The sequence below is a fragment of the Etheostoma spectabile genome, chromosome 17, assembly GCF_008692095.1.
Source record: "Etheostoma spectabile isolate EspeVRDwgs_2016 chromosome 17, UIUC_Espe_1.0, whole genome shotgun sequence".
Taxonomy (NCBI): domain Eukaryota; kingdom Metazoa; phylum Chordata; class Actinopteri; order Perciformes; family Percidae; genus Etheostoma; species Etheostoma spectabile.
In genome coordinates, this window is record NC_045749.1 from 5144219 (window position 1) to 5155974 (window position 11756).

Here is an 11756-nt window from a genome sequence, read left to right on the forward strand (position 1 = left end):
CACACACACACACACACACACAGAGCCTATTCTTGGTGAGATGGAGAGGCCGCTGTAACATAATTTGGAACATCTGACTGGAACTGTAAACCAATTTCATTTATTAGATAGGAAGGCAACTCTTTCAGACTACTTGCTCAAGAAATACTGACATGTACACCTCCTATGTTGTAGAATTTGTGGAATTTACCATTTTCTTTTTATTACATTTATCTGCACAGACACAAATACACCAACTTAATTAAACCACAAAAGGGTGATTCATTCATAACATGAGTTTTTTTACTTTCACATGACGCATCATGGTATATTCTTTTTGATGGCAATGTGGAATATAATGGAAGATTGTTAAAGTTGAACATCCATGCACATGCCATTAATATAATAAATGTGTTTAAGTGTATGTATTTACTATGATCCCCACACCTCAGATGTTGCACAGAACTGTTTTCTTTAGGTTTAGTGACAATTAGAATACATTTCCCATTAAGCCAAACATTTTTTAACAATTTTTGTTAAGTGAAGTGTGGCTTCACTTAAGAAGTTCTCCGTGTTGAAAGAGATTTTCCCACCTGCTTTAGTAATAGTCTTATAACTCTAGTTGGTCTGTAAGAAAAATGCTATCTTCTTTATTCGTTCATTGCTCCGCTCCCAGCAGATTTCCCTCCAAATCCTCCCTGGCAGCTCACAGTGTAAAACATAGCACTGGCACTTTCAGTCTTGACACTAATGCAGTTCCTTGGTATAATCTGCTTGCAGGAGGAGCTCAATGTGGCTTTGCTCCACATAAAGGATGTGTCGAGCAGACAGAGGGAGGTGCAGAAGAGGATAGAACTGTTTCAGTCAGAAAACACCAGAGATATCATCTCTGTTCCACAAAGGTAGGGCAACATGAGAACATATGTAAAAGCGATGTACTGTAGATATGAACACATTTGCTTCATCCACAAAAATACATTACAATCATGTTTAATCTCACACTCTTTTCACTTATTTGCTGTTTTGATTATGTCTATAGAGAATGTGTAGACCTCTAGAATGCCTACTAATGATGTCAAAGTGCCGTTGAGCTGAACTATGTTGTGTAACTTGTTAAATATGTAAATGTTAAATATGTTGTTTTTATCTTTTTTACTCGGCTCCCAGCCAGCCAGACCTCAGTGTTATTCAACACTTCCTTTCCAGTCTGCCAAACAGCAGCTCACCACAGAGGAGCAGCACATCCACACAGAGTGAGTCTATGTGTGAATGTCACGTCTATCCACTAAACTAGAAGGGAAGAAGCATAAGTGAAGAAAATGAAACAACAGACTTATAAAAAGCCATTCACTTACATGCATGCATATGCATGTGTGTGTGTTGCAGCTTCTACGTCTGAACAGGAGGCTCAGCAGCAGAGAGGTTGTCCATCTCGATCTCCAGCGTGGGGAGAGAGGAAGAACAGCAGAGACGACACAGAGACCGCCAACAGCCAAACTGAAAACAGTAAGAAATATGTGTGTTAATGCAACTAGTGATAATACTACCACTGCACTTCCATTTTCATTTACCAACACGAGTCACTAGTACTACTCACAGTTTGCTCAGTAATGCCACTACATACACATTACATGCCCAATACACTTGGAAATACACTTTCTCACTGTCTCGCCCAGAGACCAGATGAGAAGATCAATATCACCCTCATGTGTGTCCATTAAATGTAAGGGTACAGCCAGCAGACAGTTAGCTTAGCTTAGCATACAGACTGGAAACAAGGGGACATCTAAAGCTCACCGATAAAACTTAACATAATATCTTGTTCTTGAAGTTTTAAATAGTAACCATAACAGCATGAACTGTCTTTTTTAAAAGTTGTTTTTGTACAGATTAAACACACAAGACATGTGTTATTTAATTAACTTTAGAGCCACTGGTAGGTGGATTTTTACATCTTTGGGCACAGCCAGGCTAGTTGTTTTCCTCTGTTTCCAGTCTTTATGCTAAGCTAAGCTAACTGTCTCCAGTCTCAAATTGAAATGACAGATTTAAGTCAGATAAAGTGTACTGGAAGTATAATTTTCCAAAATGTCAGACTTTTCCCTTGACTTGAACATTTATTTAATTACATATGACAAAAAAGTAGTTTTAGTTAACCACAACATAGTGTTAGTCTTATATTATGTCTCTCTGTGTATGCAGGTAAGAGACAGAGAGTCGCTCTCGAGTTGCTGGAGTCAGAGAGAATTTATGTGTCCCACTTGTCGCTGTTACTGAAGGCCAACATCTCCTTTAATGGATCAGAAGCTCTCACCTCCAAAGACAAACGGTAAGCATACAGTGCAGACACACAAAGACAAGCAAATTCAGTTTGACAAAAAGGGCCCGTTTCTCAAAATCTTACTTGGACATCCAAAACACACCTAATTGAAATGAAACAACAACAAAAAAATGGAGGCAATTTAATACTTTATCTCTGTAGACAGGTCTCACTTAAACAATAAGTACATACATTATCAGTGTCATACTTATCTGATGTCAAAAATATCTCTCTATATTGTGAGCCATAAACTTAATAAATATAGTTTACACCTGTACAACAAACAACACTCACACATTTATTCCAGGTGTGGCTCCTGATCTAATTTCATAGCTAACAGTGAATGGATAACAGGAAATAAACAAATTAAATAAAATCAGGTTATAAACACCATTGAGACAGAGAGGATACTCTTATAGAAAAGACTCTATACAGCTTGCTAATGTAATCACTGCTTCAGCACACGTGTTCCCAATGACCAAAAGCGCCAATGAAAAGGTCTGAATGCTGAATTGGGTCCTAATGATTGCATTTGTTTTAATCTGATTTACCTGCTGCCGGTCACATAAGATAGCACAATAATTGTCACACAGTTTAGTATATTACATAAAAGGTCAAACATGAAGGAAGTTTGCAATTACTTCATTATATGGGCTGGTTCTGGAAACTGAAACAATTTTCACATTTTGAAGGAAAAAATGAAATTTTACAAAAATATGCATTAAAACCATTTTCACATGTTGGTTTTGCAAGTAATTTTTCTGCAAGACAAGAATATTTTTTTATTCTTATCTTACCATGCTGTGCCTTGTTTTCTCTGTGTACCCTCTTCTCTCTTTGTCGCTGTCTTCAGTCCGTTTCCCAGCACGCTGAGGTTTCTGATCCAGCAGCACCTTGACCTCCTCCACACTCTCCAGGAGCGTGTGCTCAAGAGCCAGTGGCAAGGCATCATGGGAGATGTGTTTATGAGGCTTACCAGCAAAGAAGTAAATCAAAAATGCAAATTTTGAATATAGAGAGTCATTTTTATGTGTATTTTACCAACTTTCAATTTGTAAGGTCAAAATGCTTTACAAGACAGTAGCCCATAAAGATGCTTGTGCTGGCTCGGGTTGCTGCCCCAATGTCTGTATGCAGTCCAGGCTGAGCAGCTTGTGCAACAGATTAATTCACTTCTTTGCACTTTTTCTTGAAATAATTTAATCACTGTTGACAAAGTGTATGAAGGAATCAAAATTTGATGAAACTCAACAACCCCAAACCACAGCCTACAAAATGACCACAAAGTTTAACCAGCAACAATAACCAAACACAAAACTCTCTAGAAGGATAAATCTCTGTAGGATATATCTACAAAACATGAGGACCTCCAGATTGTTTGCTTGTAAATTAAAAAATTCCTACTGACAATGCACGGTGCTGTTCCAGGCTATTTAATGTGGAGGGGTCAAATATTTTGGTCTTGTGACTGGCTGTTTATAATGAATCTAAACCTCTTTGGCAGCTGTGATGGACAGTAAAAGAAATGTCAAATCCCTGCAGCGCCATGTTGACAGTTGGAGAACAGATGTAGTACAGTAACAACAGTGATTTGTGTTACCACTGTAGTAGTGATTTGTGTTACACACACACACACACACACACACACACACACACACACACACACACACACACACACACACACACCCAAACACACACACACACACACACCAACACACACACACACACACACACACACACACACTGGTATTTTTGACACTGAATGGTGATGTAATGTTACGATTTTTATATGTAAAAAGTTATTTCTATAGAAAAAAAAAAAACATTTGGGTGCACTTCAGGATTTTCATTTTTATTTGAGGAGACTTCCTCTCAGACAAAATTGTGAATTCACTTTGCCACAAGAAGTTTAAAAATCTAAATGTTCCAGGGATGTGTGGATATCAAGAATCGAATATCCTTTAATTCAAAGTTAAAAGAATCAATCAATCAATCAAAACCTTTATTTGTCCCCCAGGGGGCGATTCATTTTGCTGCAGTAGCAAGAAATTGACACACGGTACATGACAACAAAGACGACAACATCAATTAACATATTAACAACATTAAGAAGAACTGTTTAGTAATATTAGGAGGGGGCTAGTGGCAGCCAAACCCCTGAAAGCTGATGAGTCTATTCTATTAAAGCCAATGTGTGGCTAACTGGCTCTGAGTGAATAAGAGGAAATGAAGAAATTGGTAGGAACACCTACTATTTAGAAAAAAATGAAGGCAGCTTTACAATGCATTATGGTCCTTACTCACTGATAGCCGGAGAACTTAAGGAACGAAAACAGCAGGAAAGAAATAAAAAGAATCAAATATAAGGAATCCTCTGATTGCAAACTTATCAAAATATTATTATTTGAAAGAAATGTCTTCATATGGTTATTGGACTTTTGTAATAGTTTGCCTTCTTAATGGTTTTTTACTAAAATGTAATTCGTTTAGTTTGTGCTTACATTTCAGGTGGATTAGAGGAGGTTCTACAGATGATAGATTGTGCTGGTATGGTTTCTTGGCTTGGAAAATGGAGGGTGGCCAGTGGAAGTGAACCACCAAACCAAGTACTCGGGGGTGCCTGACATGGCCTGACGTCTCTCTGTACTTTTTCTTCTTTCTGTCCTCCTACAGAGTGACTTCTTGGACTTTTATGTGTCCTACCTGAAGGAGCTTCCAGACTGTCTGTCAGTCGTCACCATGCTTGCCTCAACCTCAATGAAATCGTCTGCCTTCCTGGAGGTAACACAAAAGGAGACCAGATGAGATCAGGACAGGAAGTGATGTGATAGGCTATGATATGACATGAAGAGGACAAGACAGTAAAGAGATGAAAAGATAGATAGATGGATAGAAATCCTAATATTTTTAAAAACATTACATGACAGTATGGTAATTCAGAATATGTTGAAACTTAAAATACCAACAACTGCATCCCTATTAATCCAAAACCACTCAGAAATGCTTGAGTGGCTGTAACTTAAATATGTAGAAACCACTTTGGCTGGTAACCCACAAAGTTAATATCAAGCCCTGTTTGTGTACCGTAGTTAAAGACACAGCTGAATAAAGACAATTTGATTATACTGTACCTGCCATACTAACTGGTTTTGTTCTTTCATCCTGATTGGCTGCATGGCACATCTATCAGAGTGAAATAATGGGGGATGAATCCAAACCCTCCCTCCACACTCTGCTCCTACAGCCGGTTCAGAGGATCCCTGAGTACCTGCTCCTGCTCCAGGTTGGGTTAAGGCACACTTTAAAATGCCATACACTGTCAATTTAAACTCAAACATCATAAAGCACATTTCATACATGTAACAAAATGCCATGCACTTTATATTGAAAAAGATAATTGATGCATGAAGAAAGAGTGGAAACAGAAAACTGTTTAATATCTCATTGATGCTGATGAATCTAAAGACAAGTTATGCTCAAAAATGTGTGAACATAAATAAGTAAGTTGTATATATGTGTTTGTGCAGGGGCTGCTAAGGCAGACACACATAGAGCACCCAGACTACTACCTGCTGCTGGTGGGCATCCAGCAGTTCAGGTCCTTCATGGCTCAGTACCACCACCTCCTCCAGCACAACCAGGAGCTTCTGCTGCACAACCGCAAAGAGGTGAAGAGGTCAGTATTAACACTCTACAAAAAATAGCGTACCATGCCTACAGGTACGATGTTAAACAAGACATATTCCCACTGTTTGAACCTAACAAAATAAGATCTGCGCTGCAGGTCTACCATGAAACAGCTGTTGAAGACAGTAGAAAGTGGGATTCCAGGAAACAACATTGGCTCACCGTACCCTTGCAACAGTGCCATGTTGTGAGTATTTTTACATTATTAACTACCTTCCTATTTGTTGCTAGGCAGGTAGCATACATTGGATTTATCAGTCTTTTGCCATAATAAACTGTTGATGAATCCTCATATGAATCATCTATCCCTTAAAGAGAACATGTCCACCAGGTGAAGCTGAGCAAGCAGCGTCTCCTTGAGCAGATCCAGTCTCATCATTTCCAGGATAGGGATCGCGACCAGGAACCTGAAACTCATTGTTATGACACAGAGTGGCCCTCCAAGCTCCAATTCTTCAGCCCTGAGCTGGACTCACGTAGCCACAAACCAACAGGTCTGTGTTCACAGAAACTTCTAATTATAATCTTTCCAAGAATGCTGGGTGTTTTATTTGGTAGGCTTGTGATTCAAATTAAGTGCTTGTCAGATTGTCAAACCGCTTCTGACACACATATTTTTTTATTATTGTGAATCTCACAATCAGACACACATGCCCAATTCACGCAGCTGATTTATTGTCTCTCTCTATGACAACTGGCTTTTCGTCTATCAACCAAATATGGCCATTTGAGACAGGCATAACCACTTAGGCTACCTATAGACAAGTTCAGACAACACTTGTTATCAAGCATACTGAACTTTTTAAGTAGCATACTTGGAGTTGGTGTGGAAGACCAGGGTTTGAATCCCACTGTGTTACATTTACCAATGTGTCCCTGAGCAAGACCCCTAACTCCTTGTTGCTCCTCTGAAATACTATTTAGCAATTGTAAGTCGCTTTGGATAAAATCGTCAGCTAAATGACATGTAATGTAATGTTGTTATGAATTATGTCTCTTGCTTAAGATAAGAACACAACAAGGTGGCTGCTTGCCAACGCAGGGGTTTAACCCTGGTCTACCCTGGTAATGGAAGACCTGCCAAGTCTTTACATAGTGTTGTGACAAGAAATAGGAGAAGACTAGACTTTAAAAAATCTTATGTCAAAGTCTAACCCCCAGTGAAATCAGACATTTTCTGGCAAATGCTTACTAAAATCATCAATCCCTTAAGTCCAAGACACAGGCCTTGATGTAATGTCTTAACAAGACAGGGTACACTCAGTATCTTGGCATGGGCACCTGGGCTTTGTAGACCTGTTTGTAATTATTCTGTTTAGGTTTTTCATGTCGCTTTATGTATCCCAATATACGGATTTGACAGAAACCAACATGCAACTAACGCATGTTTTGGGGCCACTGCCCCTTCGGTCAACCAGTGAACCAATCTTTGGCTTTCAGGTCTTGGCAGTATCCCAGAGAGTGAAGCATCTGAGAGGTCCATGTCATGCCAGCATCATCTGCCCTCCAGACCGGCAGACTTCCGTCAGGTTCAACCAGGCTCTGCTTTGGCCGATGCCCTCGGAGAGTTCCTTCTCCCTCCAGACCCTCCAGGGATGGAGAGCCTCTATGAAGAGGACAGAAGTTCTCTTCATGATGTCTCCATGTTCGATCGCTGCTCCTCTGCCTCTTCAGATTCCTCTATTGACATTGCTTTTGTAAGGTGCCCCAAAGCCCCTTCAGCATCACATCACGTAATGGCAGCCAATGTGCCAACAACCCGAGATGTCTTTGGCAATAATGGAAGCCATGGGAATGGTTACAAACTGCCCAACCGAGGATGTGTATCGCCAGATGAAACTGTACTGATGCGCCGCAATCAGCATCGTCCTCTTCAGGCCAGCCAGCAAAAAAGCAAGGTGAGCATGTATGTGCTTATGCACATGAAGAGAAAGATTCTATAGTAAAATGATTCTTAAATGTGTAAAAATATCTTTTCTCTGCTGTCTAGTCACTGAACGGTCTGCAGATGGACAACACAGTGAGTGGACTGGATGGTGGTCCTCTATCAGACCACCCCCAAAGGTTGGGACTGGGAAGCCATGCCAAGCTGGAGCGCCAGGGCAGTAAGGGCAGCAAGGGGTGTCCCACCCCATCCCGTAAGGTCCACAGCCCCTTGGGGAACAGAGTGGATATCGACAAGCACAGTGATGATCTTCATGGGCTGCTCAGCATTGTGGGTTTTAGCAAATATGGCAACAAATCAATATGTCTTTACCTGAAAGCTGTCCGCCCCTATGAACATACAGTGTCAGTTGAACATTGAGCACAGAATGAATGGTGCCAAATGTAGTCAAACCATAATTGAAATAAATCTATTGTTGTGTTTAACCCCACCAGGACTCCGGGTTCCAATCATGGGGAGATGAGCCAAAATGGAGAGGCGGGAAAGAGGAGAATAACCACACCCCATTCAGCGAGAGGAGTCGGAAGCAGGACAAAGGAGGCTTTAGGAGCTCGTTCAAGAAACTCTTCAAGAAGAAGTAAGAATGGAAATGAGCACAGGGATGGCTTGATACTGTAGCTGTTTTGACTGATTGTGCAAAGAGGGAAGTCCATGGACACTCTGACATGGAAGAATCAAACTGACCTCTGTGCTTTCTTTCCAACAGGAGCAGTGATGAGAAGAAAGAGAAGGGAGGTGAGAAAACACAAGAAAACCAAAACAACGGTGAACATGAGACACCGGGGAAAAATCCCAAACTGGTACAGCTGGAGACAAACCGTGGCACAGCTGTATGAACACCACTCTATCACACACCAACTGAACCATTAGAAAGTGTAATACATACAAGTTTAAGGTACAAACTGAGGTTGTTTTAAATTTACAACTGCTATATAAATACTATACATGTGTAAGCAATTTAGCTAAGCAACATTTCCTTTCATCATTTCCAAATATAAATGTAAGTTTTATTTGAAAGACAAAATCCTGCCCTTGGCCTTTATACTGAGGAAAAGCATTTGACATTGCTATGGACGCCATTCATCAACAAAACAGTGCGTAACATTTTAGTCTTAGTAAGAAGTAATAGTAATAGTCTTAGTAAGGGTCTGGTAACACTTGCCCACATCAAAATGACACAGGAGGATACGGTTCTTAGGTTACATGTGTTTTGAGTCAGTTTAGATTAAATGTGACTATGCAGACCAAATTAGACCTTTTGTTAATGAAGAGGTGGTCACAAATGTGTCCTAGAGGACATAGTTTGACACAATCATCCCATACTGTAAATAGCTCTGCCTCCAGTTTTCCAAAAATATTTTTCAGTGAACGAACTCCTTGTTTCCCTTTTTTCAAATCTGTGCAAAGCTAATATAGAGCCTCTTTTGAAGTGTTTAGAGTTTGATATTGACAGATTTGTCTTTCATTGTGGGAGAATAGCGCTCTAAACAGGAGTGCTATTCCTACATTTTACTATTTCACCCCTTAACCGGCTCTGACACCCGTTTCTTCTGTACATTTGTCTGCCAGTTTGCTTAAAGTCTTAAGCCATAACCAGAAATGATTATATTGTGCATATACTCAGGAGAAAAAAACCCTAAGCTGTTACATATTTTGTGCATTTGGTTTCAAAAGAAAACATTCAATGTTTTTCTTTATGACAATTTTATGACAAAAGCTGGTTCCTTTTCCTTAAATCAGTGGGTTATTAAAATCAGCTATACGAATTAAAATGGACTTGACTTGGACATCCATGTTGTTATGAATGGGCTATTATCATTCTAGGTATCAGCGGATGAATTGATTATAACTTACAGTCATTCACCATTAACACTTAATTTGATTCTGTAGCTTTTTTAACACACACTTACAAAACATTTAAATTAATTCGAACACTCACCCACTCACATTCAGCAGATTGCAGATTCTCCACAAGCGGTTTGGTCATCACTAGAAATGGAAACTTCTTAAAGCCACCTTAAAGCAAGAATCGGTTCGCTCAAATAAAAGAAAGAGGGAACATTATCGAGTCACACTATCCTTTAGTGGGTATTAAAATATTCAACAGTAAAACAAGATCAGCTTGTGGTTATAAAGCACCAAAAAAATCAGCTTTTGAATTGTTCTTCTTTTATTATTATACTTTAAGATATGAACACGTGCACAACATTAAGCTCTTTCATTGACCATTAGAGAAGGGAGCTTACAGTAAGTATCATTGGTTGAAGAAATAATCATCATGCATTTGTAAAATGTAAATTATGAAGCCTCAACTACAAAAAAGTGAAATGCATTTGTTTTCTTGCCTATAGATGGTGCAGGTTGACCTGGAAACGCAGCTTTGCAACTGATATAAACTGGACCTGGAATCAGGTTCAAATCAATTTTATTGTGTGTGTTTACTTTGGAATTGGCCCTGTTTAGCTCTAAAATGAGGATCAGTAATTAAACTGCTCTAAATAAACGCATCACTTTTTTTTACCTGGTTGGCCAGCGCTCTTAAAGAAAAACACCCTTTTTTATTAGACAAAATCAAATGTGTTGCTAATAATATGTACGTAATTGTAATATCTGTTCAATTCAAGTGTCCCAGTTGGCCATGACAGTGAGTGTGACAATGAGCCAGAATGTACAATAGCAGGACCCTGAAAGCAAAGCAGCTAAGCATAAATCAGTTTGTTCATTTGTCCCGTGTCAACATGTCTTAAACTCTTCTGTCCGTCAAAAATAAACACCACAAGACCCCAAATGTTTGAGTTCCTTCTTTTTAATGTGTTAACCTGTCATCTCATAAATTTGTTACACTTCTGAAACAAAATATAGGCAATTATACAGTATGTAAAACAAACCCATTTTTATTTTACACTATATACATTTTATAACGTGTGCATTGCATTGTGAAAACAAAAGACAAAGGTGATGCAAAAGCGACAGAACAGAGGAGGCTTTTTTGTGTTTTGTTTTATATTGGGAGGATCAAACAGCTTTTGGAAATACCTCATCTGTGTTTGCTTTAATCTGCCCGGAGCACCAGATAGATGGGGTTTACTACACGGACACTGTGAGAGCCATAAAGAACCGAATGCCAATTTACTATGCTTTCTTTTAACATTCAATAAATGAACATATCACATGTGTACATTATCTTCAAACAATCCTTTTGAATTATTTTCACACATTATTTGACCCAGGAGTAGTTGAGCTCATAAAACAAAATGGACTTTAACAGTTTAGCCCAACGGAAGGCCATGTTGGCATCTGCTTCAGGGGAATATACATAGATTGAGCTAATGTCTATGACAGCAACATTAGAAGCTATGGAAGCAGCATTCAATCCCACAGCTATGATACAGGATGAGTTTTAACTTAGGCTTGATATATGATAACTAAAAAGGAATTGGGTATTTCAGGAAAGAGAGAAACCCCTAAAAGAAGAAGTTGTTTTCAGTAGAATCTCTCATTCATTTGGTCTTCATGTGTTTTAGTAAATTGTATTAATTTCTCATCTTCTGATCATTTACATATGTCAACGGAGAGGACAAAGATATTTTAACAAGAGTTTTAGAGAAGACGTTTTGATTACCTTTAACTTTATACACTGCGGATGGCTGTCTTTTTGAATAAGACTAGAATAAGATTTTTTTTTTAATCTAGGACATATGAGGTAGACTATCTAAACTTGGCCATAAAAATGTTCATTTAAAAATGTAAAATATATGTTTCAGATCAACCGATCCCTAATGTAAATGAATGCGTGATCCTTTTTTCCCCCCAAAAAACTACGAT

General features: G+C 38.9%; 1 protein-coding gene across 1 annotated transcript in view; it reads left to right on the forward strand.

The window, feature by feature from the left end:
• arhgef33 (Rho guanine nucleotide exchange factor (GEF) 33) overlaps nucleotides 1-9808 on the forward strand; it is a 14941-nt gene extending 5133 nt beyond the window's left edge. The window contains exons 4-17 of the mRNA XM_032540502.1: nucleotides 760-881; nucleotides 1147-1232; nucleotides 1366-1485; nucleotides 2182-2308; nucleotides 3153-3285; nucleotides 4973-5080; nucleotides 5490-5582; nucleotides 5827-5975; nucleotides 6084-6173; nucleotides 6302-6480; nucleotides 7427-7884; nucleotides 7977-8201; nucleotides 8366-8508; nucleotides 8638-9808. Coding sequence (XP_032396393.1) covers nucleotides 760-881; nucleotides 1147-1232; nucleotides 1366-1485; nucleotides 2182-2308; nucleotides 3153-3285; nucleotides 4973-5080; nucleotides 5490-5582; nucleotides 5827-5975; nucleotides 6084-6173; nucleotides 6302-6480; nucleotides 7427-7884; nucleotides 7977-8201; nucleotides 8366-8508; nucleotides 8638-8767 — 2163 coding nt within the window. The 3' untranslated portion in view covers nucleotides 8768-9808. The remainder of the gene's footprint in view (nucleotides 1-759; nucleotides 882-1146; nucleotides 1233-1365; nucleotides 1486-2181; nucleotides 2309-3152; nucleotides 3286-4972; nucleotides 5081-5489; nucleotides 5583-5826; nucleotides 5976-6083; nucleotides 6174-6301; nucleotides 6481-7426; nucleotides 7885-7976; nucleotides 8202-8365; nucleotides 8509-8637) is intronic.
• The last annotated feature ends 1948 nt before the right edge of the window (nucleotides 9809-11756 follow it).